Source organism: Amblyraja radiata, chromosome 25, assembly GCF_010909765.2.
Source record: "Amblyraja radiata isolate CabotCenter1 chromosome 25, sAmbRad1.1.pri, whole genome shotgun sequence".
NCBI classification, from domain to species: Eukaryota; Metazoa; Chordata; class Chondrichthyes; order Rajiformes; family Rajidae; genus Amblyraja; species Amblyraja radiata.
This window is the reverse complement of record NC_045980.1, coordinates 23,134,308-23,162,210: the sequence shown is the minus strand read 5'-3', so window position 1 is coordinate 23,162,210 and position 27,903 is coordinate 23,134,308. Positions and strand designations below refer to the sequence as shown.

At 44.1% G+C, this 27,903-nt stretch overlaps 1 protein-coding gene across 1 annotated transcript; it reads left to right on the top strand.

Moving 5' to 3' along the window:
• Nucleotides 1–875: 875 nt before the first annotated feature.
• ppp4c (protein phosphatase 4 catalytic subunit) lies at nt 876–26,801 on the top strand. Its single transcript, XM_033043451.1, has 9 exons — nt 876–1,035; nt 11,432–11,590; nt 14,993–15,044; nt 15,761–15,811; nt 16,541–16,642; nt 18,775–18,948; nt 21,633–21,759; nt 22,817–23,006; nt 23,540–26,801. Exons 2-9 carry the CDS (start codon nt 11,493–11,495, stop codon nt 23,667–23,669), a joined length of 924 nt encoding a protein of 307 aa, XP_032899342.1. The 5' UTR covers nt 876–1,035; nt 11,432–11,492; the 3' UTR covers nt 23,670–26,801.
• Nucleotides 26,802–27,903: the final 1,102 nt, after the last annotated feature.

The following is a 27,903-nucleotide window of genomic DNA, read 5'->3' as shown; positions in this document are numbered from 1 at the left end:
TTTTCTCTAAGGATGTTGCCTGATCCACTGAGTTACTCCAGCATGTTGTCTTTTTTGTTAAACCAGCATCTGCAGTTCCTTGTTTCTACCTATACCTTGGACTTTTTCTCTGTAAATTCCACTCTGGTATTTTTCTCTTTGGATTCCTTGTTGTACTTGTGTAAGGATTGATTGTGCTTGTGTCTAGTATGATTTGAGTTGACTGGATCGCAGTACATTTTATAGGTGGTACATACTGCAGCCACAGTATGGTGGAGGGAGTGTATATTTATGGGGCTGATGGGATAGCAGTTAAGTGGATTGCTTTATACGTATGGTATAAAAACACTTATGATTGGACCTCCACTCTGTGTCCTGACCTATGGAAGCAAGCACACCTTATCTGTCTACCTGTGTTGCCACTTTCAGGGACAATACTTGAACCCAAGATCCCTCTGTTGCAATAAGGAAGCAGATCCTGTAATTCCAGTTGTTTTAGCGATGGATCCCAGCCGCCACCACAAATGAGTCATGGAGAGGACATGCGTGCTCAGGAACCGGGCTCTTCACCTCACGGTGAGTCATGTACACGGGGCGACATGATTCAGTTTCAGCTGTTTGACACATAGACAGAATATAGGTGCAGGAGTAGGCCATTCGGCCCTTCGAGCCAGCACCGCCATTGAATATGATCATGGCTGATCATCCAAAATCAGTACCCCGTTCCTGCTAACCCCCCCCCCCCCCCCCCCCCTCCCCTTGATTCCGTTAGCTCTTAAAGTTAAATCTAACTCTCGTAGGGGACGTTTTGGGGGCCTTAACCAACGAGCCCCTCAATGTGATGGTGTGATGCCGGCTCGATGACAGTGGCTAAAGCTTTGGGGCGGCGATACCTTTAAAGACAGGCGGGTCGCCTCAGGAGCGGCCACTTTAACCCGGAAGTGACTCGGTTTCCGCCGGCCTCGGGACTACATTTTCCGAGGTGCAGTGGGCGCAGGCGCAGGCCGCTCTCCAGGCCGGTACCGAGTGCGAGGGCCTGCGGTGTGAGCCGCTCAGGTAAAGCCGCTGCCGCCCCTCTCCCTCCCTCCCCCTCCTCTCCCCTCCCCCCCTCCCCGGTAGCCCAGGCTGCAGGGCCGTGTAGATGCGGCCCCGACTCACACGGCGCGCTGATGGCCTGCCTGCCGGCCTGCCGCTGGGGAGATGATGTAATTGATTTGGGGGATGGGGGTAGATGGAGTGGCCAACAGTGGTGGGGGTTAATGGGGGAGGGGTAATGAGAGGGGGGGGAGGGAATTAATGATAGTTGGGGCTCATGATGGTGGGGGGGTTGGGGAATAATGATAGTTGGGGTCGTTAAAGGGAGTGTGGGTTGATGAGAGTGGGTGTTAGGGCAGAGGTGGAGTGAGCATTGGGGGTTAGGGGATGGTGGGTTAATTAGCTGGTGGGGGGGGGGGGTTGAGGAGAGGGGGTGTTAGGGCAGAGGTGGAGTGAGCATTGGGGGTTAGTGGATGGTGGGTTAATTAGAGCTGGTGGGGGGGGGGGGTTTGAGGAGAGGGGGTTAATGAGGGGAGAGAGGAGGATGATGAGTTGTGAACAGCGAGGGAAAGGTTCAGTAGGGGATGCGAGGGAGGGGTGCAATATTGGGAGGCGGTGACGGAGGGATTAATAGACGGTGTGGGCAGCAAAGGGGGGGGGGGTAAAAAAAGTAGATTGTGGGGTGGAGGGAGAAGTCAATGTGGCATGTGAAGGGGGCAGTGTAAAGGGTCAATGAGTGACTGAAGGGTTATGTCAGGAGTCAGTGAGGGGGAAGTGCAAAGGGCAAGTCAATGGACTGAGGGGTTCACGATGGGAGAGTTAACATGCATATACAATGGAGATACAAGAGACTGCTGATACTGGGATCTTGAGTAAAGAAGCAAGCTTCAGCTGAACAATAGGTCAGGCAGCATCTGTGAAGCCTGATGATTTTTCGGGTCAGGATTCTTCAGAAGCTTTTGCGGGTTGGGACTCTTCAGCTTTTGGGAGCAGGGGGAACAAAGCTGGTAAAGGGAATTAGTGGTGGTGCAAAACCTGCCAATAGGAGGGATCATTGGCAGATTTGTAGAGATAGTGACAGACTAGTGAAATGGAGACAAATGGGAAGCCAGAGATAAAAGGAAAGAGAAAGTGGAATGTAAAGCCAGAGAAATGGGTTGTGGGAAGGGAAGAGGGAGGAATAAAAGGAAAATTTGCATTCAGGAGAGGAATGGGTGGGAGAAGAACGACAACAGGAGGGGAACGGAACAGGGTGATGGATGTGGGGTGAGAAAGGTTGGTGTGGTGGGGAGAGATGACGATGGATGAGGGGTTGGTTTGGGGGTTTACTTGAAATTGACGATTCAATGTTCATGCTGTTGCATTGTAGGGCGTGCAAGAGAAATATTAGGTGCTAATCTTCCAGTTTACATGCGGCCTTATTCTGGTAGTGGAGCTAAAAACAAGAAGGTAGGTATGGTAATGGAAGAGGAGTTAAAATAACTATTAACTGGCAGTTACAGCTGATCCTGGTGGACAGAGCATGTGTTTGCTCAGTCTACTTGCTGATGTAGAGAATTCCACATCAGGAGCAGCGAATGCAGTAGATGAGGTTGGAAGAGATGCAAGTGAGCATCTGTCTGACAAGGAAACATAGAAAATAGGTGCAGGAGTAGGCCATTCGGCCCTTCGAGCCTGCACCGCCATTCAATATGATCATGGCTGATCATCCAACTCGGTATCCTGTACCTGCCTTCTCTCCATAAAGGTTGTTGGGGTTCCTGAATGGAGATGAGAGCAAAGGTGTGGGAACAGGTGCTTGTATCTCCTGCCATACTAGTGGAAAATGCCTGCAGAGTGAGGGGGTTTGTTGGGGAGGAAAGAGTGAACCAAGGAGTCGCAGAGAGGAAAAGGTCTTTGAGGAAAGCAGAAAGTGGTGAGTATGAGAAGATTGACTGATAGTGGGAACATGTTGAAGGTGGTTGTAATGCCGGAGAATGTTGTGTTGGATGCAAAGGCTGGTGGGGTGAAAGGTGGGGACCAGGGGAACGCTATCTTTGTTCCATATGGGGGAGTGGATGTGACAGCAGAACTGCAGGAGGTAGAGGAGACACAAATTAGAGCTTTGGCTAGAAAAACGAGGTAGCCACGCATAGTAAAGAAAGACGACGTCTTGGATGTCCTAGAGTAGGGAAAGCTCCTCTTGGTAGATGAGATGGAGAAGCAGAGAAAGGGATGGTGTTGTTGTAAAAGGCACAGTGGGAGGAGGTATAGTCAAGGTAGCTGTGGAGTCAGTGAGTTTGTAGTCTATGATAGTTTGTCCCATGTGATCGAGACAAATAGACTGCAGGAGATGAGAACCCCTGTCCTTACACCTCTTTCCTCGCTTCCATTCAGCCCTTCCAGGTGAGATTGGGGTTCACTTACATCATTTCCAGCCTCGTCGACTGCATTCAAAGCTCCTGTAGTGACCACATCTACGTCGGCGACGCCAACCATACACTAGGCGACCGTTTTTCCAAACCCACTCTGTCCAGAGCTCCCAGTTGTGAGCTATTTCAACTCCCCTTCCCGTTTCTATACCAACATTTCTGTCATTGGCCTCCTCCAATGTCAGTGTGAAGGCACATACAAAAATTGAAGAACCTTGTGAGGTGTGGTCAGCTTGTTTCGAGAGTGTGGTCGTAGAGGGTTGACTGGTCGCCAGTTGCTACCAAAGCAGTGTGGTGTATTGAGCAGCTTGGCGGTACAGTATAGTCTCAAATATCCCAAGTGCTGAGAAACAAGTCCTACATTATCAATGTGTAAGAAGGAACTGCAGATAGACACAAAGCTGGAGTATCTCAGCGGGACAGACAGCATGAGAGTAGGAGTGGGTGAAGGTTCGGGTCGAGACACTTAGTCTGGTTAGGGATAAGGGAAACGAGAGATATAGACGATGATGTGGAGAGATAAAGAACAATGAATGAAAGATATGCAAAAAAGTAATGATAAAGGAAACGGGCCATTACTAGCTGTTTGTAGGGTGAAAATAAGAAGTTAGTGCGACGGGTGGGGGAGGGATATATATAGAGAGAGAGAGAGAGAGAGAGAGGGAATGCCAGGGCTACCTGAAGTGAGAGAAATCAATATTCATGCCACTGGGCTGTAATACATCTCTTGTACATCAGCGAGACCAAACGCAGACTGGGCTATAGTTTTGCGGAACACCTTCGCTCAGCCCGCCTGAACCGACCTGATCTCCCGGTTGCTGGACACTTTTAATTCTCCTTCCCATTCCTATACAGACCTTTCTGTCCTCGGTCTCCTCTATTGTCAGAGCGAGGCTAAACGCAAACTGGAGGAACAGCATCTCATATTTCGCTTGGGCAGCGTACTGCCCAGTGGGGGTGTGAATATTGATTTTTCTCACTTCAGGTAGCCCCTGCATTCCCTCTCTCCCTCTCTCTCCCTCTCTCTATCTATCCCCCTCCCTCCCCCAGCTAACAATGGCCTGTTTCCTTTATCATCGTCACATTTTTGCATACCTTTCAATCATTGTTCTTTATCTCTCCACATTACCGTCTATATCTCTCGTTTCCCTTATCCCTAACCAGTCTGAAGATGGGTCTCAACCCGAAACGTCACCCATTCCTTCTCTCCAGAGATGCTGCCTGTTCCGCTGAGTTACTCAATCTTTTTGTGTCTATCCCACATTATCTATGCCTCCCTCTCAGTCTTCAGAGTGAAGAAGGGTCCTTCCCCGAAATGTTGCCTATCCATGTCCTCTGCTGATGCTGCCTGAGCTGCCGAGTTACTCCAGCATTTTGTGGCTGCTCATGTGGGATGGTGTGCAACTTGGCGGGGAACCTGCAGATGGCAGTGTTGCGCTGTATTTGCTGCCATTAAGCGTTGGTGATAGAGATTGTTTGGTGGGGTATTTGGTGGACAGGTTTAGCTGGTTTCAAAAGAGCACCCGGATATACACCTGTATTACTTAGTATTACTCTGCCATGGTGGCAGAGTAGTTATTACTGTTGCCTTGGACCTGAGTTCCATCGACCTCTGGTCCTGTCTATGTGGAGTTTGCACACAGATAGCATCAGATGTAAGGATAAAGAGGGGGGATTTTAGACTGCCCTACTCTGGGGGTAAATACAATGGTTATTCACTTTATCTATGGGTTTCATGATTTTATAAACCTCTAAGGTCATCCCTTGGTTTCTACACGTTGGAGGAAGATATCTCAGTCAATTCAGCCTCTCCAAACTCATGTACTGCATACCCAGTAACATCCCTGTAAATCTTTTCAATTGACTATCCACGACTTGATTTGAAGATGGAGTAAGCAAAAAAGACCTATTTCCACCAGCGGCGTTTAGTGATGAAGGGACATGGATTAAAGTTGATTGCAACAATTAATGGAATTTCAGAATAGTATGTGAATGATGGGCATCTGGAACTTGTTACCTGAAAGAATGGTGGAAACAAATTATTTTAACAGTATCTGGATGAGCACTTGGTGATCTGTTGCCTACAGGGCTACAGGCTGAGAGGAGGGACTAACCAAAGCAGCTCCTTTATATGCTGGCATACAGACAAGGAGCTGAATGGCTTCCTGCACTGTAAGTTTCCATATCTGTCTTGTTGCTTGACATAGTTTAAGGTGAGAGTGGATGTGTTTAAGTTGAGGGGAGATAGGTTTCAAGGAGATTTGCAAGGCAAGTGGTAGATATATGGAATGTGCTGCCATAGGAGGTGGTGGAAGTAGATACAATAGCAATGTTTAAGAGGCATTTAGATATATGTTCATATGAACAGGCAGGGAATAGAGGTATGTGGTCCATGTGCAAAAGGGATTTAGTTCAGATTAGTATTGTGGTGGGTGTAGACGTGTACTGAAGGGCCTTTTTCTGTACTGTGTAAGTGCAATACAAGTACTTAAGGCAGGCGTTAGGAGTTAAGGTACAGATCATCTATGATCTCAAGCGTGGATCTGATGGGATTGTCTCTGCTGCTATGACTGTCAAAACTCCTGTTAAAGTTTTACTTGTGTCTTTTGTCTATATTTGGTCGATGACATAATGTTGCTGGCATCACAATTTTGCCCAATTAATGCCCTCTCCTACCCTCGTGTCATGTGTTCTGAAGAATGGTCCCGACCCGAAAAGTCGCCTATGTATGTCTTCCAGCAGTTTTCCCTGACCTAATGAATTATTCCAGAACTTTGTTTAACTCGGTATACCAGCATCTACAGTTTCTTATGTCTACAATCAACTGGGAGTGACTTGCTTTCATTTCAGAGCAAGCTATCATTCAGTGATGTAGTTAATGTGTTTACATGGTTCTTCTTTGGTCCTTTGAGATCAGTCCTGTTTGTGGATTCTGAGATGTTTAATGCCATTATGGGAGCTTCAGACTCTTCCACAGTTGGGGCGGGAGGTGCTTGGCTTGGCTTGGCAGCTGGTGGCTAGTTTGTTAGTGTATTCTCCTTTGGCTACATGCGCAACGCTCTGCATGCTACCTGTGCATGCCTCAAGGTTGTCTATCATCCAAAAGACTCCACTTGAGTCTCATGGGCCAGAGATATCCAGGAGCTTGTGGGACTGTTGCTCCCCCCCCCCCCCCCCCCCCAAAGACTTTGAAACTATCCTTTATTTTCTATCTGTCTGCTTGATAATCTGTTCATGTGGCAGAGCCTGTGAACATTTTGGCTTTCCCACTGAACCATCTGGGTGTAATTAGTGCTTTTGTGCTGGGAGAGAACAATGGCATTTATCTGTTTATGCTTCCAGTGGCTTTGGTGGTTGATGTGCCTGCTGTGGATTATCCAGATCTCAGAAGCATCCAGGGATCACTGCAACCAGGCCAATCAAGAGATATTTGCTAGTTCTTTGGTTTTGGTCTTCAAACACCATTTTCTTCAGATTGTATTGTGCTGGTACACAGTGGGCTATGTTAAATCTCATCACTACATCTCAGTGGAGGGAGTAAAGGAAGTTGTTCATGTTTTTCAAGTTCTGTGAACTATTTTGGAGGACATTGTTGTGCAGCGGAGAATTTTGGATTTGCAAATGTTCAGTACAGGGGCCATCCTCTATTATGCTTCAGTGTGTGAGTGGCCAAGGGCATGGAGCTCTGCCTCTGAGAACGTGTATATGGTTTTATCTCTATGGTGCAGCTCGGCTGTTGAGGTTGGGGTGAGCTTGGGGTTCTAGAATGTGGTCGCAGAGGGTTGAACCTGTTGCTTCTGAAGCAGCTTGGTGGTGATGAAGCACTGTATAGTATCAAATATTCCCAAGTGCTCAAACACTAATAACAAATTAGCATTAATTTGCATTTAGTTATTTTTGCATAAGTAGGAATGTGGGCCAGATGCAGGAATGTGCCAGCTATGGCACAGAACTGGCGAGGCATCAAGTTATTGGGTTCTGACACTACCCTTGTGACTGGCTGCATGTACTGATTGTTCACAGTCTATGGATCCATTAGCCATTGATTAAAATTAAACGTTTCTTAGTTTGAATTACAACATAATTTGATTGAAACTAAGGACTAAGTGACTGATGTGTTCAGTCACAAGCCAGCCAGGAGTAGGGCATGGTTTTGATCAATACCCCTCACCTTGGCTTGATGGTGGAGGGAACTGTGTGTTTGATTTGTACACTGACTGTGGCTTTCACATCAGGCCCAGACATGCTCTTAATTCTAGCTCGGCTCGGATCAGGACAACACACACAGTGGTTCTACGAGTTTTTCTGAGTTTCTCGATCAATTGGCTTAATCAAGGTCGCAATGTGAAACTCTCTGAGAGCACACATTGTTTCAATGATTCACAACCCACAGCCTGTTTATATGGTTACATGTGTTTTTTACATTTTTTAAATAATTTGTCACTGATCAACATTTTCTTTGTAGTCTTTCATCCTTGTTTTTTCCCCCCAGAGTCATCTTTAACTTTGTTTCTCATGTAGAAAACCACTCTCTCATTTGTCTGGCAAATGGATGAAATAAATGACTGCTTTCAATTCCTGATCAGTTTTTTTGCCTTCAGAATGGTTTACAAACCTCTTATTTTATCTTTACTCCAGTCAGCTATGACTTGTAAGCAAACACTTCCTAAATAAATTCCTATTTATTGCCACTCTTACCATGATCTTTAAGTGACCTTCACTATACTGGCCTCTTCTCTAATGTGTAAGCTCTTGATTGATCAAATTGATTAGAAAGTACAGCATGAAAACAGGCCCTTTAGCCCAGAGTCCACGCCACCCATCGGTTCCTGTTCACACATTTTACGTTAAACCAACTCCTTACACATTGGGGGCATTTTTAAAGGCCAATTAACGTACAAATCTGCACGTCTTTAGGATGGGGGAGGAAATGGGAGCACCCGGAGGAAACCCGTTCAAACTTCACACCCGCGCAGCACATGGAGTGTAAGTCATACCCGGATCTCCATCGCTGTGAGGCAGCGGTTGGTGAGACCATTTGGTAAGACGTTAGTACAAATTGAAGTTATTCCCGCACTAGTTACTGTTCTGATGGAGAAAACATCCCAACTCAATTTCGGAGCTGCTGTCTTCATTCTCTGAATTCTCTTAATATTTCGGGTCAATATTTCAACACCAACCTCCTTCCACAAATCTTGGCGTCATAGAACGTAGAATAGTACAACACAGGAACAGGCCTTTTGTCCTACAATATCTGTGCTGAATATGATGCCAAATTAAAATCTCTACCTGTACATTATCAGTTTCCCTCCATTTCCTGCATATTCATGTGCCTATCTAAAAGCCTCTTAAATAAACCATCATATCAGTGTCCACCACTGTTCCTGGCAGTGTTCCAGGCACCCACCATGCTCTGTGTAGTAAAAAAACTTGCCCCATGTAAGTCCATTAAACTTTGCCCCTCTCACCTTAAAGCTATGCCCTCTAATCTTTAACATTTCTACCCTGGAGGGTGGGGGAAAGGTTCTGACTGTCCATCCTATCTCTACTTCTCAACATTTGATATAGTTCTATCAGGTCTCCCCGTAGCTTCTGATGTCCCCAGAAATAATGATCCAAGTTTGTCCAACCTCTCACTATAACTAATACCTTGTAATCCAGGCAGCATTCTGGTAAACCTCTTCTGCACCCTCTCCGAAGCATCTGCATCCTTTCTGAAATGGGGCAATTAGAACTGCACGCAATGCTCTAAATGTAGCCTAACCAAACTTCTGTAAAAGCTCTGTGTAGTCTCTTCAGGTTTTGGAGAAACCTAGAAACTGGAGTGTAGGCGGCCTGAGTTGATAACTTGTCTGATGCTGGGCCTCTCTGTGCTCGGTTTATTAATGAGCTTGCTTCCTTTACATCACAACTGTTGGTGCTTTCACTGCTGTGTTATTTTCATTATTTTCCTCCCTACCACCCTAAGTCACGAGGTTATAATAATCATTGATATGCCAGCTTTCTGGATATTGGTAAAGGGGGTCTGTTTTCAACAGGAGAATGTAAATTTCATATTGGGCATGTTTATATTTGGAATCCTCCTCCTCCTCCATGTCTTGTTGCTGAACCTTGTCAAACTGCACCAACCAGAGCTGAGCTTCTCCCTTTCCTCCTTTAGATCCCTGTTGACTTCCATAACTTTCAGGCTTGGTCTCTGCCTCGCCCCATCTGTTACTGAGTCCTCTGTGGCTTCACTTCCATTCTTGCTTATTCTGAAACTCTGATTTGCCTCCAACTCATCACATCTCAGCCAGCTCAGCCAACACTCTCCTCTAATCCTGTTGCTCCAACTTCCCTTCACACCTGGACCAATTTCATTGGCTTCTGTTCTGGCTGCAGTTTGTTGTTTTAAAAACCTTTTAATATCTCTCCTTTGCTTTGCTGGACCCTTCTCTGGACCTACACCCTTTTAGTACAAACTCTAAATTTCTCCAATTTGACCTTGGAGTTAAAGCATGGAAACAGACTGTCCATGCCGACCTTGTTGTCATACTGGGCTAGTCCCAGTAGGGGTCCCCTATTGAGCATCCTGACTGGAAGTCTTTCCCGTAAACTTCCCTTTCGTTTTCAGCCAAGCTTTGTGACAAGTGCTAATTGTTTTGTGGCTCAGTTACAAATTGTGTTAATGCACCTATGAATTGCCATGGGTTGTTTTGCTACATTTAAATTATTATTATTATGGCTAGTTGTCATTGCTGTGAAAAACAGTTTCCTTGTGTGATTAGCACTTGGCCCAAAAGCAATGGATGGAACTTGCATTTCTAAAACACTGCATGCCAGAGCCTGCGTGCCATATGCCAGCGTATCTGCTTATGAAGTCATCTTCTGTATCTCTTGCCTGTAGATAGAGATTCAAATATATTCCTGGTATTTATAAATTGAAAGTATTTTAAAACTCATCTACCTCTGTTATTATTGGTATAGGTCTCAAAATGCTTTAAAATGCAGGGTGTGGATATAGCTTGCCTTGTCTTGCCTTTGCCAAAGCAAGGTTTTGCCATGCAGAGTCACCACTTGTTGCCCATCACTGGTGAGCCAATATATTCAGTTTGGTGAAGGTGCCTCCAGAGTGTGACTGGGAATATAGGTTCAGTACTCTGCAGTGCTGTTCATCACTGTGGAACCCCTTTTCTTTTGAGGTAGTAACAAATTGAGGACTTGGGAGGTACTGCAAGAAGCCGCCTCGTGAGTTGCTACAGTGCAGCAGTGGTGGAGGGAGTGAATGTTTAGAGTGATGGCTAGAGGGCCAGTCAGGTGGATGGTATTGTACAGGATATTGTCAAGATCCTTGAGCGGTTGGAACTGTTTTGCTGCTTGTTCCTTGTGAGTGTAGGATATTGAGATTGAGCTTTTTTTCAGTTACCCAGCCTCTACCCTATTCTTGCAGTCATAGTGTTTGTGTAGCTTGTTTTAAGTTTATGCTACATCCATTGTATCATGCACCAACCATGTCTGATGACTGGCCCTTTTCCTCCATGGATGATGCTTACCTTCCTCCAGCAATGTGTGTTTTTTTTGCTCCAGTTTCCACCAGCTGCAGCATTTTGTCTCATTAATTTCCACCAGGTCTCCATCTTGAGTATTCTCCTCCCATCTTTCCGGTCTCCGGATATTTACTGAACTTAAATTGTCTCAACTTTGCCCGGGTCTTCAGTTACCCTGAGGTGCGGAATCCATTCTATCAACCCTTCCACTTCTCCCAGACCTATCTTTTCATTAAGGTACTTGTCACCTGCAGTAATATCTCCTTGTATGGTTCAGCATGTTTAATATTGGCGGGCTGTATGCTGTATAAAAGGAGTTGTTTGTTGCCGACTGATTCATGTAACCTAATTCATGTATCCTTCCTGGCTCTTTTCCTCATCTTCGCTCAAGGTTTGATCACCAATTGTTTTTATTATTATGCATCATTTGGGAATTCTGTCAAAGGCAAGGAATTTCTCAGATACCTTTTTGTATTTCAGGCTATTGTTATTTTGGAGACCAACCTTCCCCACCCTCCACCCCGTCGGATCCACTGCAGTCATGGGTGACACTAGTGACCTCGACCATCAGATAGAGCAGCTCATGCGCTGTGAACTCATCAAAGAATCAGATGTGAAAGTGCTGTGTGGCAAAGCCAGGTATGGAATAATTTTATGCATAATGTGCTGAAATCAGCATCTAGATTTTATTCTTTGTATAGTATTTACAAATGTATGTGCAGCTGGAATTTAATATTTCCAGTTGAAGTAAAGGAGCTGTCGACTCGAGTTTGTCAATCGTTGTGCAAAAATATGGTGACGTACCGGTAAACTGAAAATCTTGCAGGACCATCACAGGCATGTAGACGCAGACGACACATGAAAACATAAATTGTACATGAATGACACAAATTCTACTAGAAAAGAAAGATTGTGCAAAAAAGCAACATGTTGCTGCAAACAATGATTAGAAAACGGGTCCGTAGGAATGCAGGAGGTGGGCCGTCATGTCCTATTGCCAAGATAGGATTATGGTTGTGCAAGTCTTTTTAGTTTAGTTTAGAGATACAGCACGGAAACAGGCCCTTCGGCCCACCGAGTCCGCACCGACCAATGATCCCCGCACATTAACACTATCCCCACACACACTAGGGATAATTTACACTTATACCAAGCCAATTTACCCACATACCTGTACGTCTTTAGAGTGTGAGAGGAAACCGAAGATCTCTGAGAAAACCCACTCGGTCACGGGGAAAACTTACAAACTCCGTACAGACAGCATCCGTAGTCAGAATCGAATCCGGGTCTCCGGCGCTGTAAGGCAACAATTCTTCCACTGCACCACGCCGTCGGTTCAAGAACATGATGATTATAGGAAAGTAGCTGTTCCTAAAACTGGTCATGTGCAACGTCCGGCTTCTGTATATAATGAGCACGTACAGAATGAGTTTTACTTTAGTTTCCATAGTGCAGTGGCCAATGTTCACTTTGTTGAATATTAGATTCAGCATTATCAGCAAAGCAAGTGTTAAAGAACAGGCTAACTTGGAAATAAGGTGGTCCAGCCATGACATGATCTGCTTGCCTCTCAGGTAAAGCAGGCTGGTAGTTATAACCAACAGTGAGTGTTCTTCAAGCATCATCAGGAGTAGGATCTAATACAGTGAACTGGCCATGCTCCCTCCTTGCTAATCACCGAGGATTTTCTTCACCGTTCGTGACAGTGAAATGATCTGGGAGCAACAGCATGTTTCCCTCCAGGATCCAGGCCAGGATCTTTTCAAAGTCTGTAAATACACACTTTCTAAACATAAAAATCATATGTAATCGCCAACTTCCTTGCATCACCCTGGCCCCATCAATGTTTAGATTATAAACTTAATTAATGGCAGTACTGTGATTTACGATCCTGATCTTAAAGTAATGTACAAACTCAGGAATTCTGCAGCTCCTCAAGGCCAATTCTGAAGCAGCACTTTGTATATTCAGTGGCAGATTCGCTGAAGGCAGTGAGCGCCTCATTGCCAATTTTTTTTTTTTTTACAACATCAATTTGCTGCTGTCACTGACTACCTATAATAGATATCACTAAAGAACCCGCTGTCTCATGTAATGTTTAACCCTGACGGGTGGATGGGCTTTTGTGTTGACTGGCAATTAGCTAAACCAGCATTTTTCATCGTGTCAATTTTTGCAGGAATTCATCCCCTGCTTCAGCTAGAACCTTTAATGACTGTGTTATCAAAATGCAGCAATTGTCAATAACATAATGTGTTTAAAGTTATATTGCCCAAAATGGCTGGTGGTAAGTGGGGAGTAATTCTGTTCCTAGGGAAAAATAAGGTGGTCTCATTTGTCGTAGTAGTGGAAACTTGACAGTTGAATGAACAGATGATGGTGTTTCTATTCTACATGTGGGCACATTGTAAAAGTTAAACCTGAGCTCTGTTTCCTGATTGAGGATTGTCTTGTTCCCTCTGGGATCCAGGCCAGGACTTTTTCCAAGTTCCTATAATTACATTGGCCATAGTTTGCATTTGTCTCTGCCCCCGCATCATCTTGCATCCGGCCTCTGAGCCCCTTCACCCTGCTTACGAGGAGGTGTTTTGGTGTGCTGCCAGAGCCGAAACAATAAACTGTCAGGAAATGCAGCCTTCCCCATAGTTCAGCCGATAATAGCACCACATGTTACCCAGCCAATATAAGGTGTTTCTAATGGTTTAATATTAACTGCAAATGGAAAGATATTTCACAGCTCAAATAATAATAATAATTATAAATTTTATTTATGGGCGCCTTTCAAGAGTCTCAAGGACACCTTACAAAAATTTAGCAAGTAGAGGAAAAACATGTAAGCGGAATGAAATAAATAGTAGAGACATGACTAGTACACAAATTAAAGACAGAAATTCAGTTCAAAGCACAATATGAGGCAATTCAAGCACAGATGAAAAGGGAGGGGGACGTGGGGCTAAGGATAGGCAGAGGTGAAGAGATGGGTCTTGAGGCGGGACTGGAAGATGGTGAGGGACACGGAAATGCGGAGCAGTTGGGGGAGGGAGTTCCCGAGCCTGGGAGCTGCCCTGGAGAAGGCTCTGTCCCCAAAACTGCGGAGGTTGGACTTGTGGATGGAGAGGAGACCGGCTGATGTGGATCTGAGGGACCGTGAGGGTTGGTAGGGGGAGAGGAGGTCAGTGAGATATGGGGGGGCCAGATGGTGGAGGGCTTTGTAGGTGAGGACCAGGATTTTGTAGGTGATCCGGTGGGAGATGGGAAGCCAGTGAAGTTGTTTGAGGACTGGAGTGATGTGATGCCAGGATTTGGTGTGGGTGATGAGTCGGGCGGCTGCATTCTGGACCAGTTGGAGTCGGTTGATGTAGGTGGAGCTGATGCCAAGGAGAAATGAGTTGCAGTAGTCCAGTCGGGAGGCGATGAAGGCATGGATGAGTCTTTCAGCAGCGGGAGGTGTGAGAGAGGGTCTGATTTTGGCGATGTTGCGGAGGTGAAAGAAGGAGGTTTTAATGACATGGCGGATGTGAGGCTCAAGGGAGAGGGTGGAATCAAAGATCACGCCAATGTTGCGGGCCTGGGGAGATGGGGAGACAGTGTCAGTACATGTGTTTGGCTCCTGTCAGTTGGTTGGAGTGGGGGTGGATTGTCAAGCTTTCCATTGTTCCTTGTAAGTAATTTTAGCTGAATGTGAAAGCATTGAACATCAGTGAGATTTGCACTGAGACAAATTAGATCTAAATTGAGTCTGAAAATCTACCCTTTGTGATGAAAGGCAATGGAAGCCATTTACAGATCCTTTCCTGAGCCAGTGGAAATTCAATCAGGTACTTCCTGACATGAATTGCACTGTCTCCTAAATGTCAATTGGTTCAGGAATTCTAAATAGTTACATAGTCGGTTAATTTATTTTCATGTTATACCATGCTGTTGGGTCCTGAAATGAAATGTTTTGATGCATCAGCGACTTGACAGTGTGAATTTATGGTAATAATAATCAAATGGGTTACAAAAAGCACAATCTCTCAAATCTTGTTTATGTCTGAATAGGGAGATTCTTGCTGAAGAGAGCAACGTTCAACAAGTCGATTCCCCAGTCACAGTGAGTTAACTTATTTTGTGTGATCTAGTTTCTGAAAGCTGTGAGTAACTGCACTGCAGTAAATTACATTCAAAATGGAAATGCTTGATGTTGTGGATGTGTTTGGCCAGGCCAGTATTTATTATCCATCTCTAACATGCAGACAGTGGGTGGGAGAAGGCGGAATGTTCATCGCACTCCTAACTTGTGCTTTGAGATGGCGGTGAGGCTTTGAGGTGTCAGGAGTCGAGTCATATGGCACAGAATTCCAAAACCTGTGCTTTATTGATGTGGCTGGTTCAGTTGAGTTTCTGTTCAACAGCCCCAACTCACTCCCAGAGGTGGACAACAACCATTGCAGTTGAAGGTGTGCATCACCCTGGGAGGAATTGGTTTTGAGGTTAAAAACACAAAACAGTCGGGAGGAGACAAAACACACCAGTGATTACTTTCATCAAACATCTATATTGCTCTCTGACTCTAAAGCATTTGATTTGAATTTGGTCCTGTTATTTGGGAGTGGTGCAAAACCTTTGGATCCTGGAATTTTTCCAGTCGCACTGCTGATCTTATTTAAATTTTAGAGATGATCTCCTTACTTGTAAACTGACTATTCTGAAGTGTGTTTGAGCTACATGAGTATACTTCAATGTGTTTGGGAAGAGATTCTTAGAAGTGTACCTTGAAGTAATTGCACTTCTGTGCTTACCTTCTCAGCCGATTGTATTTCTTTGCAGGTGTGTGGAGACATCCATGGGCAATTCTACGACCTCAAAGAGCTCTTTAAAGTGAGTTATATTCAATAAGATATAGTGGTGATGTGCTTTGAGCTTTCTAGATAAGATAAGATAAGATAGCCTTTATTGTCATTCAGACCGAAGTCTGAACGAAATTGAAGCAGTCATACATACAATACAATACAATAAAAAACAACAATAAACACATATTAACATCCACCACAGTGAGTCCACCCAACATCTCCTCACTGTGATGGAGGCAAAAGTCTTAGGTCTCCAGTCCCTTCCCTCCTCTTCTCCCTCTGCGCTGCGGCGATACCCCCCGGGCGATGTTACAACTGTCCCGCGGCTCAATCACCGCGGCCCGGGGTGGTCGAAGCTGCCGCCCACCAGTCCTGCTGACGCAGCCGCTGGCCCGCGGCCGAACCCCGGACTCAGGCCACCACCGCCAGAACACCGTCCAAGCCACCGGAGCATCGTTCCAGCCCCGAGCCGGATCGCCCTCACGCGAGTACTGCCACCGTCTCAGCCTCGCGCCAGGCCGCCATGCCTTATTACGAATACAATGTGTTAGTTGAGGTCCTTGCTGAGCGTCATTGACCATTGAGTTATTGTGGTGCTGTTTTTCAGTCACCTCCATACATCTACAATGCCTCATCTAGTCCTGGACCTGATGGTCCAATGAATATCCATGACTGGGTGCCAGACAATGCAAGATTGGGATGAAATTTCTTGGAATAGACATGTCTTGCAAATTTGACATTTACTTTGTCTCCCCAGGTTGGAGGTGACATTCCTGAAACTAACTACCTGTTCATGGGAGATTTTGTTGACAGAGGCTTCTACAGTGTTGAAACATTCTTGCTGCTGTTGGCTCTAAAGGTGAGTTGATCTATGTCTTGACTGTTTACTGATTCTACACTTGAATGTAAAACCTGACTGCTGTTCGTTTCTCACTTCCATGACCGCAAACTATATTCTGGAGCAAAGACAGTTACAATTAATGGCAGAAATAGTAAAAGTTAGTCATACTCCATTGACCCAATTTAGTAGCTGGTAGGAGTCCCTCCTCTCAAGCCTGCTCCACTGGAATAATGACTTCTGTTTTACTTTCCTGCTTGTTGCCTAGAATCCTTGATTTTTGTTTACCCTACTGGGAATCTTTCCATCCCCTTGAGCATATTTAGTGACTGCCTCCACGGCACTCTTGGAGAAAGAAGTCCTAAAATTCACAACTCTTTGGGAAGAAATTCCTGCTTGTGAAATGGCCTTCCTTAGAAACCCACACCTAAAGCTCCAAATTTCACTATAGGGACAAATGTTTTCCTTATCTTTCAAGCTTCTCTTAAACTCCAGTGTATACAAACTCCATTTCCTAAATTTTTGCTCATAAATCAGCCCCTTAATTCAGATTCAGATTCAACTTTAATTGTCATTGTCCGTGTACAGTACAGAGACAACGAAATGCATTTAGCATCTCCCTGGAAGAGCGACATAGCATATGATTTGAATAAATATTTACATTAGCATATATACAGACATAGTGTTTTTCCTGTGATCTTCCTCTAAACTCAAATACATCTCTCAAAAAGTAAAACTGTATGCAGGACACCACTTGTGGTCTCACCAATGGTCTGGACAGTTTCTGCAACTGCAAGACTCCTACGTTTTACTTAATCTGTTTGCAATAAAGACCAACGTTTCATTTACCTACAGCAAAAAAACAAACTGTCACTGACATTTTGGGTCGGGGCCCTTCTCAGACTGAGGAGATAGCTGGTAGAAAGAAGTGAGGGAAAAGGGTGGAGCAAGAACTGGCAAGTGACGGGTGGATCCAGGTATAGGGGAGTTGATTTGTAGCTGAGTCGGGGAAGAGAAGGGTGGAGATAGTAATAATCAAGTCTGAAGATGATAAGTCAAGAGTGTTTAATTGTCATATGTACCAACAACAGAACAATGGAATCCTTGTTTGCTGCAGCTTACAGGCCCATAAACACAATAACAGTTAATGTATTATTTTTGTTTATTATATTTAATAACATAATAAGTAGCTAATAAGCAACAAACTGAAGTCTAATGCAACCAAAGACAGTCAATATAAGATCATATTTACTCTGGTTAGTGAACTCCTGTCCTGTCCATCGGGTGGCGCCGTACATGGCCAACAGCGCCTGTCTTTTGTTGTTTTGGTCTGTGTCTACTTGTATGTTTTAGTGAATCTTTAGTATTTGTATTAAGTGTAGGGGGTTGGTGGAAACTTTTTTATCTTTCCTTGAAGGAGATGCGACATTTTCCATTCGTATCTCCGTCTGCACGGCTGCCTTAACATCGTGGAGCTGCCGGTCCTTTTGTTTGGGGATCGACTGAGGGAGCTCCAATCGTGGGAGCTTCGACTGCCCCGATTGCAAGAGTTTTGACTGCCCCGACCGCGGGAGGAAAGAAGATACAAGTTATTTGCTTTCCTTCACAGTGGGGCATGAGGTCCCCAAAAAACCCCTGGGGATTCTCACACCCCGTTGTGGTGGCTGTTTAAGTTTATGTTTAATTTTTATGTGAGTATGTATCTTGTTGCTTTTTTGTATAACTGTTGGCGAATCAAATTCTTTGTATGTTTACATACTGTATGTTTACATACTGTATGTTTACATACTGTATGTTTACATACTTGGCTAATAAAATGAATTACAATTACAATTAGTGTAGTGCTCAAGAGCCTGATGGTTGCTGGGAAGACGCTACTTTTGCAAGATTACGATTATTTGTCCCTACTTGGCATTTTTATGACTGCGAAAGAAAGTAAAGCAGGTGGCCCCAACGACCAATATGCTTTAATAATAATTGAGCATCTTTCACAATTAGTTTTGGTCAATGACCAAATTCAATATTTTTAATTTTCCTTTGGACTTTAACCTATAGCCTGGGTTGCTGGTCCAATGTTGTAGCCAGTGGGCCAACAAAAGGAACTGAGCCAATTCTTTTTTTTTATCACTAACCACGATCTTTGTATGCAACAGGTTCGCTATCCAGACCGAATCACACTAATCAGAGGGAACCATGAAAGCAGGCAGATTACCCAGGTTTATGGATTTTATGATGAGTGCTTACGCAAATATGGGTCGATAACAGTGTGGAGGTACTGCACTGAGATTTTTGATTACCTCAGCCTCTCCGCTGTTGTAGATGGAAAGGTAAATGTTTTCACTAAAGATATTAAGTCGATGTTGGTAAATGAAGTTGCTCATTGTGTTGCAGACTGGTGGAAGTGCTTGGCATAGCATTTCACACAATTCACACTAATTCTGGGATTTGCCGTTCTCCGTTAAGGGGTTTGCTTCAAGAGATGCAAGCTATTTGTGAATCCCACCCTTTGCCTCAATAGTGATGAAGCTATTTTCTAAGATGTTTTAGCCTGGTACAAAAAAAAATGTGATCATGAAAAGTTAACTTTTGTTTTGTGAAAGGGAAATCATAATTGACCATTTTATTGAAGTTCTTTAAGAAGTACAAAGAACTGCAGATGCTGATTTTCAAAAAAAAAACACTGCTTGATCGGTGGGACAGGCAGGATATCTGGAGAACAGATGGGTGACGTTTCGGTCAGGGTCCTTCAAGAAGAAAGGTGTTATGGATGAAGGAAACAGGAGGATGTTACTGCATTTGGATTTCAAGATGGTATTTAATTCAGAGCCATGTCAAAGATTGCTTATTGTGCAGGAGGTATTAGGTTTGCATGATACAAGATTGGCTGGCTATCAGGAAACCGTAGGCATGGGTCTTCCTCTGATTGTTTTTGTAGAGAGATGACACAAATGCAGTGGGTTGAAAGCTCCGTGGTTTTAAATGCTCAGCACCTTAACTTGAGATGATGGCTATTTCAAAACTTTATGGTAGAGAGAAACATTGAGAAACATTCTGATTCCAGGATTTCTCAATTTATAAATACCTGAGGTGGGTGTTTGAGACTGTGGGCACAGAACTTTGTAAGTACATGGATCAAACCAACAAATCCTGCTCAGGCTTGCAACAGATTTGCTATTACCTAACGAGTGGAAACAATTTTTAATTTGAATGAATTATAGCTGTTTTCATTTGTATCGTTCCACCCAGTGCTGTTTAAACTCGACCATTATGACTAATCTGGGATCTCTGCCTCATTTTCCTTTCAATTCCCCATACCTTTCACCTTACCCTAAATTTGGATATTATTCTATCTCTACTCCATAAATGACTGAATAGCCAACCACCTGTTAGGATAGAGAATTCTAAAATGTACACCAATATATAGCAATTCCTCCAGAGTTTTAAATGGTTAGCATCTTAACTTGAAACAATGTCTATTTTAAACTTTACGGTATAGGGAAACATCTCTAGCTTTTTTGATCTTCTAGCTAAATCGCTTCTCCTTATTAGCTGTTGAGAGGATCAATCTTTGCATGTAGCATATCTCTCATACCCCCAGCAACATGTTTGTCATGTGCATTAATGATTTGAGTGTGAATGTCGGAGATATGATTAGTAAGTTTGCCGATGTTACAAACATTGGTGTTAGTGTTCATGGTGAGGAGGATATTTCTGCAGTACGGAACAATATTGATCAGCTGGTAAATTGGGACAGATGGAATTTAATGTGAGATGTATTTTGGGAGTCCAAAATGAGATCATTGAGCAACAGAGGGGCCTTGCTGTAAAAATCCATGGATCATTAAAGGGAAGATGCATGTTGAGAGCAGTGCTGGCCTTTATTAGTTAGGGCCCAGAATACAAAAGCATGGGTGTTATAATGCACTGGTTGGGCCACAGCTGCAGCATTGTGTGCAGTTCTGGATGCCACAAGGATGTGACAGCACTGGAGGGGACCAAAGGAAATTCATCGGGATGTTGACCTGGATGGAATATATCTGTTAGAGGAGCATCTGGATAGCCTTGGTTTGTTTCGATCAGAGGAAATTGAGATCGGACTTGATAAACGTAAACAAAATCAAGTGACATGAGGTGCATGTCACCGTAACATGTCTAAAGCCTGAGGGCATAGGTTTAATGTGGAGGGTAAGAGGTATAGAGAGGATCAAAGGGTTTTATTTTTCACCCAGAGGGTTATTTAAATATGGAACACTGCCTGAGAAGATGAAGTCTGGTACTCTCAAAACACTTGTCTGGATGGGCACTTATATCACCCTGGCATAGGAGGCTACTGACCCAAGTGCCGATAAATGGACAATCTAGAGATAGGTACTTGATGGTCATCAAAGAGCCTATTTCTGCCTTGCCGTATCAATGACAATTAAACTAATAATCCATTGCATTGCCATTCGAGCAGTTTTATTCTCCTGAGACCAACTAGATTTTTTATCACTGCTTCCTCCAAGCTTCTCTTTGGACCAGTCATTATCCCACCAAATTTGTTCTGATTTCATAAGATTTAGGCCCTGGTGTTCTGGCCCATGCATTAACCATCCTGTTTGCTGCTCTCCACTCCATTTGTGTCAAGGCTCACAATGAACTGGTTGTTTGTGGATCCACCATTTGCTTTACTTTTGGGAGGGAAGCAAGAATTTCCTTCTCCCACCTTGTTCTTTCACAGCGTGCTCCCAATAAAACCAACTGTTGCAATTCAATCCTAATTTGAATGCAATGGAATTTCCTGGCTCTTTCTATGAATAAATCTCCCTTCACCACTTCCTGTCTCCCACTGAGATTAATGAATCTGTTGCCAGATTGGGGGGGAAAGGCCAGTATGTGTTTGTGTGACGTCCTTGAGTCTTGAACAAAGTATGGTGTAACTAGAGGGAAACGTTGATCAATTTGGTGATCTGCAAATCCTTGGTTTGTCTTTGTTTAAAACCATACTTTCTTCCATGCTCTTTCCCTATAGATCTTCTGTGTACATGGAGGCCTGTCTCCTTCTGTGCAGACTCTGGACCAGATTAGGACAATAGACCGGAAGCAGGAAGTACCCCACGATGGCCCCATGTGTGATTTACTGTGGTCAGACCCCGAAGGTGAGTCTTAGGACTAATACGTGAGAAAATGGTTTACGACTCAAAGTTAATGACTTGCGCAGTGAATTCTTAGTTGGTAGTCAAGTGTCATATTGTGCTTGCACGATATTCTGCACTATTTCCTTTCTCTTTTGGCGATATCTGTTGTACTGGCGTATGATTTATTTGGACAGTTCATACAACAGTTTTTACTGTTTCTCAGTACACATGACACTAATAAACATGACAATACTAATATTGAATTAGAAAGTTTTTTTCCAAAAACTGCATTTTGCTTTTTGGCAGGAGTTGTTGTTTAAGAGCCCAAGCTGATTTGTCTGAGTTCACCACCTCCGAGCAAGAATCACTTGGAATCGGTTTTTGCTGATGTGACAAAATTTCCATGGCAACCCCACAGTTGTAGGAATGGTTATTCTGAAGAATTAATTATCGATTTGAAGGCTCTTTATCCTTCTTTGCATGGAAACAGGCCCTTCTCCCAACTCGTCCATGCCCCTTCTAAGCTAGTTACATTTGCTTGCGTATGGCCCATAACCCTCTGAACGTTTTCCTATCCATGTAGCTGTCCAAGTTTCTTTTAAATGCTGTTGTATAGTATTCGTAGTCTGCACACAGATGTTGCATATTCTCCCTCCCTGCCACATTATGGAAATGTATTCCTTGCATTGATCGCACAGTAATGTTTCTACTGTCTACGGAGGAAGAACTGACATCTGAATTCCTCTCTCGTTTAGTGAGTGTACTAAATCCCTTAGTTTTCCACTGCAAATTTTCTGCTTCCTCCTTGGATGTAGTTTTCCAGCATCTCTAAGTATCACATAGTTTTCTTGTAGCATCTCTCCTGCTCTGGGCACTGTAAACTTGACGTGTCATGTCAGCACTCTCATCATTTGTTATTGCACAGAAGTAAGCCATGTACTGTGGCTTATTCCTCGCACGAACTTCCTCCACACCCAGCTGCATCCAACAATTGGCTCAAGGCTGAAATGGTGATGGTCACTGGGCTTCGGCTTGGGTGTAAAATCCTGAAGTTGAAAGCTGTCATTTTGTTTTCCAGACACGACTGGCTGGGGCATCAGCCCCCGTGGAGCTGGCTATCTATTTGGCAGCGACGTTGTTGCTCACTTCAGTGCTGCGAATAGCATAGATCTGATCTGTCGTGCCCACCAGCTGGTGATGGAGGGTTACAAGTGGCATTTCAATGAAACTGTTCTAACCGTGTGGTCAGCACCCAACTACTGCTACAGGTAAACGTTTACTGAGAATGGAGCCTGTGGCTGGCGCCAATCTGTTCCTTTGTCAGAACACAGTTTAATGTAGACAAGACGCTGCTGCCTTGGTTCTAGGGACCCAGGTTCGATCATGACTCTACTGTGTGGAGTTTAAAAGTGCTCCCTCTGACTGACGTAGTTTTCCCTCGAGTGCTTGGATTCCCACCCACATGCCAAAGGTCTGCAACTTGCTCATTTATTTGGCCGCTCTAAAGCCAATTAACCTCGCAACATGTCTTTAAAATGGGTGAAGAAACCCACAGAGTCGCAAGGAGAAAATCATTGAATGCCAATTCCCAGAGGTGAAAGGACATTGTTCAGCAAAATTAGTAGACGTATTCATCAACTGTGCGGGGAAATATGCATTTTATGACCGTTGTGTGTTAAACTACATTTTGCTGATATGCTAACCGAAAGGTTAAACATTTGTTGGTATTCAATTTATCGGGGTCTGATTGTATAATTCCCATCTATTTTTATCTTTTCTGACTGTATCCCTGTTCCTTCAGGTGTGGAAATGTTGCCGCAATACTTGAATTGGATGAGCATTTGGAGAAAGAGTTCACCATTTTTGAAGCTGCTCCTCAAGAGTCACGAGGCGTGTCGGCCAAAAAGACAATTGCTGACTACTTCCTCTGAAGGTCTGCGGAACGTTCTGGAACCTCGCCGTGAACTCTTAAGCCTGCCGCCGAAGGAGGGAGGGAGGTTATGAAATATGTGTTATATTTGTGAACTGCCCTTACATTCCTGAAGACACAGACGAGGCAATCTGCCTTCTTCCTGGAGAGGTGGCCATCTTGCCCAGGACCATAGCAACGAGAGGCCATGTTGATCTCTGGCTTTGCGGCTCTTCCTTAAATTGGTGGGAGGGGGTTTAGAAATGTCAATGAACTTTAGAGAAATCACTTGCCTGTGCAAGCTGAATAGCAGTGCTGAAGAAATGATTTGCCCACTTGTTCCCTCTGGGTCAAAACAAAATTAGCACTTTTTTTAGAGAATTTTTAAAAGATTTTTTTAAATCGCTATGAAATTTCCTCTGTGCACAGTGATCTGTGAATTGTTCTATTCCCAGACATGCATCTCATGAATTCTGGTACCTAGGTTTTATTTTTGCAAGGAGAGCCAACTTGTTATAAATAGTGTTAGTAAAACTTTGAAAATTCCCTTCATAGATGATTATAAATGGAAAAGAAGCTTTGTAGTCTTAACATGTTTTTAAAAATAATTTACTTTAACCTGCTGCTGTACAAAGTGAATTGGATTTTCTACCGAGCTACTTGAATTGATCTGTGGACCCACTGTGCCCTATTCTCCACCAGGCTAGATAAATGGTGGAACTCAAGAACCAGTCACTGAAATTTGATTTCCCTTGGCACTTCACTCCTTGAACTGCGGAAACCCCCTCTGTCTTGGTGAGGAGTCTGAAGTATGGCAAACCATCCACATAAAAATCCTACTGGGACTTTGTATGGTAATCTGTATTTAGGGGCTTCCAGCTCTGGTCAAAGCATTTAAAATCTGATGCTGAAACGGTATGGTTGGAAAAAGTCCAGTTTTGTGACTGTTCCCAATTGATCCAATCTAACGAGGAGGGACGTCAATATCCTAGCAGCACTTTCACCCATTGAGGTTTCACTCGGTGAGTTATCCTGTTGTTTTTAGGCAATTATTGGATTAGTCATCGTTAGAGCATCATAACTGGTGAGTAGCAAAGTGATTAATACAGTCCTGGGCAACGGCATCCCATTGAACTTTCACTTTACTCCAATAATGTGCAGCCAGAATTCAACAACTGAACATTGTTCATTACGACTCACTGTTGCTTTTCAACCACCAATTCTTTTAAGTGGTTTTGATTTTTTGAGCATTTAAAAGGAAGACTAAGACTAGGGTACAAGTAGTGTCCAACAGGTAAGGTAATTTTAGTGGGGGGGGGGGGGGGGGGGGGGGTGGTTAGTATGACTAAGTGAATGCTATGATATGGCATTTGGGAAGGGGGTCAAAGAGAAATAAAAAGGATTCCACAAGTTCATCTTGCTTGAGGTGCAAGGGGCCTGGTTGCAAGCACACGAAACAGGATCCAACAGGAGATGGACTATTTGCTTCTCCTTTGACTAGGGGTCGATGGACACAGTTGTGAAACAAAGTGCGGGTGGTATTCAGCACATCTGGCATCGGGAGAGCCAAGCTAAGAGGTGAACAGGAATCGGGGAGTACCCTTACCAGTGGACATTGCTGGCACATGACTTGCCGGCTATCACACGTGCTCTGCTCCCTCTGGGCATTGATCATCTGTGATGGAACTGAATATGCACAAAGCCAGCTCCCTGATGTAACTTTCCCAGTCCAGCCTGCCTTGCCTTGCTGTCTATTCCATTCCATCCCTATTGCACATCCATTGAAAGACATTTGGATATGCAGCTAGTGTTGAATGTTGATGAGCAACAGTGTCTGGCTAAACTGCCTCCTGATGTGGAGTCGGTTCACCTTCAGCCATTACTATTGTTGTTCATTAAACACCATAAATAGTCTGGTTTTGGTTCTCATCTCCTCGACTGGTTTTGATCCTCCGGGTGTCTTCCCTTGTCCCCTCCTCTCTGGGACATATCTGTCATCTGGAAGTTGAATTGCTGGCAGGAACGCTGGTTAAAGTGAGTAACCTGATGGTATCTGACATCTGAGCAACAGCTTGGTGCAGGTGAGCCACTACCTGGACGGCAACTACCTTGCACAGAATCAGAAGTTCAGTAAAGGTCTCGTTCTTGTCAACTGCTTTCGTCTATTCCTTTTGACCTTGGAATATCTTAATTTTCCCTACATTTTAAGCTGTGTGTTAAGGTTGGGCTTTAAGGCCGCAGTAGTAGAGGCAAAATCACCAATGCCTAGCTAGCTGATCTTCCTGAGGCCCAGCAGGGGGGCAGTGTGGCTCTGTGAGTGCAAACTGGAGATTATGATGAGTTTAACTGCATTTCAGCAAATCATTGCAATCTGTGTCGCTCCTTGCACATGCCTGATATTCGTAAATTCACAGTTTGCTATTGCTACCGTACCCTTGAACTGAAGGCCTCATAAAAAGGGATTAGCCTCGTGTCTGATCATTCAATGACCTCCATCAAATGCTAGTGAAAGTAGGCGTGTGTGAACAGCAGACGCAGCCTCTGGTTAAAATGCAGTTGAGCAGCTCGAGAGAAACAAAAATACATGTTCAGAGCAGTACTGGAAATTGATCTGGAGGCGGCTGACCTGTCATTGGGCACAGGAGGTCCACCCAATAATCTGCACCCCAGTCAGGTTTGCTTGTCCACTGTCCAGTGCCTCTTGTTGCCCAACTAAACACCATGGGAAGGGTGCCACATTGTTGTAACAGTGCAGGGCCATCACCTGTAACTAACCACTGCAGGAAGAAACTGATCTGATGAATGCTGATAATCACTTGTAGTTAGTTGCTCATTCATTTTTTTTTAATCCATTGAAATAGTTTTGCATAAATTACCAGGTTTTTTCCAGTGGGGGAAAATGCTGTTATTTTTGTAGTAATTTATATTCTGCTTCCATGTTTCAGTGGAGTATTTCCTTAAATATGCTGGATTTCTGCACTATCTAGAGCCAAGACCACGAAGACCATGGATGTGCAAGCAGGACCAGTGTTGTATTTGGTCACCTAATAAGTCACTTCGAGTTGTGAATAGGAATTTGTTATGTCAACTAGGTGATTTTCTTTTCCTCCCCCTCAAAGTGTGGCTTTAAATAAAGTTTTAATACTGTGACAAACTGAAAGTTGTATACAATCACTGGTTAATGTAGAACGACATGGGCTGTGACTGCCCACAGATACACTGCACCAAATGCTGCGGTCTGTTATAAAGACTACGCGGGGTAACCCAAGTGTTCCACTCCTCAGCTTATATATTAGAGTCCTCAGTGCTTTGGTCCCTTGACTAGAGGAGATTTGGGGTGAGGACGTTCATGCTGCTGAAAGGACGTCAAAGACTAAGCTAGACTCAAAATGCTGGAGTAACTCAGCGGACAGGCAGCATCTCTGGGTAGAAGGAGTGGGTGCGTTTTGGATTGAGACCCTTCCTCAGAGGTGTTTAACAACTAACTCTGGTGACACAAACTGCAGATACTGATATCCTGAGCAAAATACAAAATGAATAAAGGTCCTGACCTGAAAAGTCTGTCCATTGCCTCCACAGCTGTATCTCTTCTGATACAGTGACAAAGCAATAAACAGTGATAATTGGATTTCTGTGAAATGTCCCAATCATCACAGTGGTTCATTCTTGAAAGCAGTTTCACACATGTGCGGTCTTCAGATGTAACCCAGCTGAATGTCAGTGTGTTTGTCATATCCCATCAAATGTTGCTATCTTTGCTCTTGGTCAGCACAGACCCTGGGGCTCCAAGTATCAATGTGACACCAGAGCAGCCCTTTGCTGGCTCTGCACAAGAGCCTTTCAATCAGACCCAATTCCACGCAGCTTCTCAGGGCTGTGAAAATGTTTGTTTACTTGACCTTTCTATATTAACATATGACTCTTGTCAGCCATTTGTTCTTTTAGAAATTGGTACCCTGCCCATGACACCCCCCCCCCACCCCCCATCTCCCCAAGCTGAACTAATCATCACCATTAAAAGCTCTCACTTGATCTCTGTCCAATTTTCTTTCAGCCAAGGCCTTTCATATTGATTACATAACTGAAGTTTTTCATTCCTAGTAACATTCTAGTCACCCTCTTCTCTTTTGCTTGGTGTGTGTATATGTTTGCTTGTAAAATGTATCGAAGTTCAAACACACCAAGGATGTGAGCATACACATCTAAGCTGGTCTGAAGAAGGGTCTTGACCCGAAAAGTCACCCATTCCTTCTCTC

Coding starts and splice junctions, on each gene's coding strand:
- ppp4c (XM_033043451.1), top strand. CDS start 11,493: ATGGGTGACACTAGTGACCTCGACCATCAGATAGAGCAGCTCATGCGC. Junction 15,045..15,760: donor AAGTCGATTCCCCAGTCACA/GTGAGTTAACTT, acceptor ATTTCTTTGCAG/GTGTGTGGAGACATCCATGG. Junction 18,949..21,632: donor CCGCTGTTGTAGATGGAAAG/GTAAATGTTTTC, acceptor CTTTCCCTATAG/ATCTTCTGTGTACATGGAGG.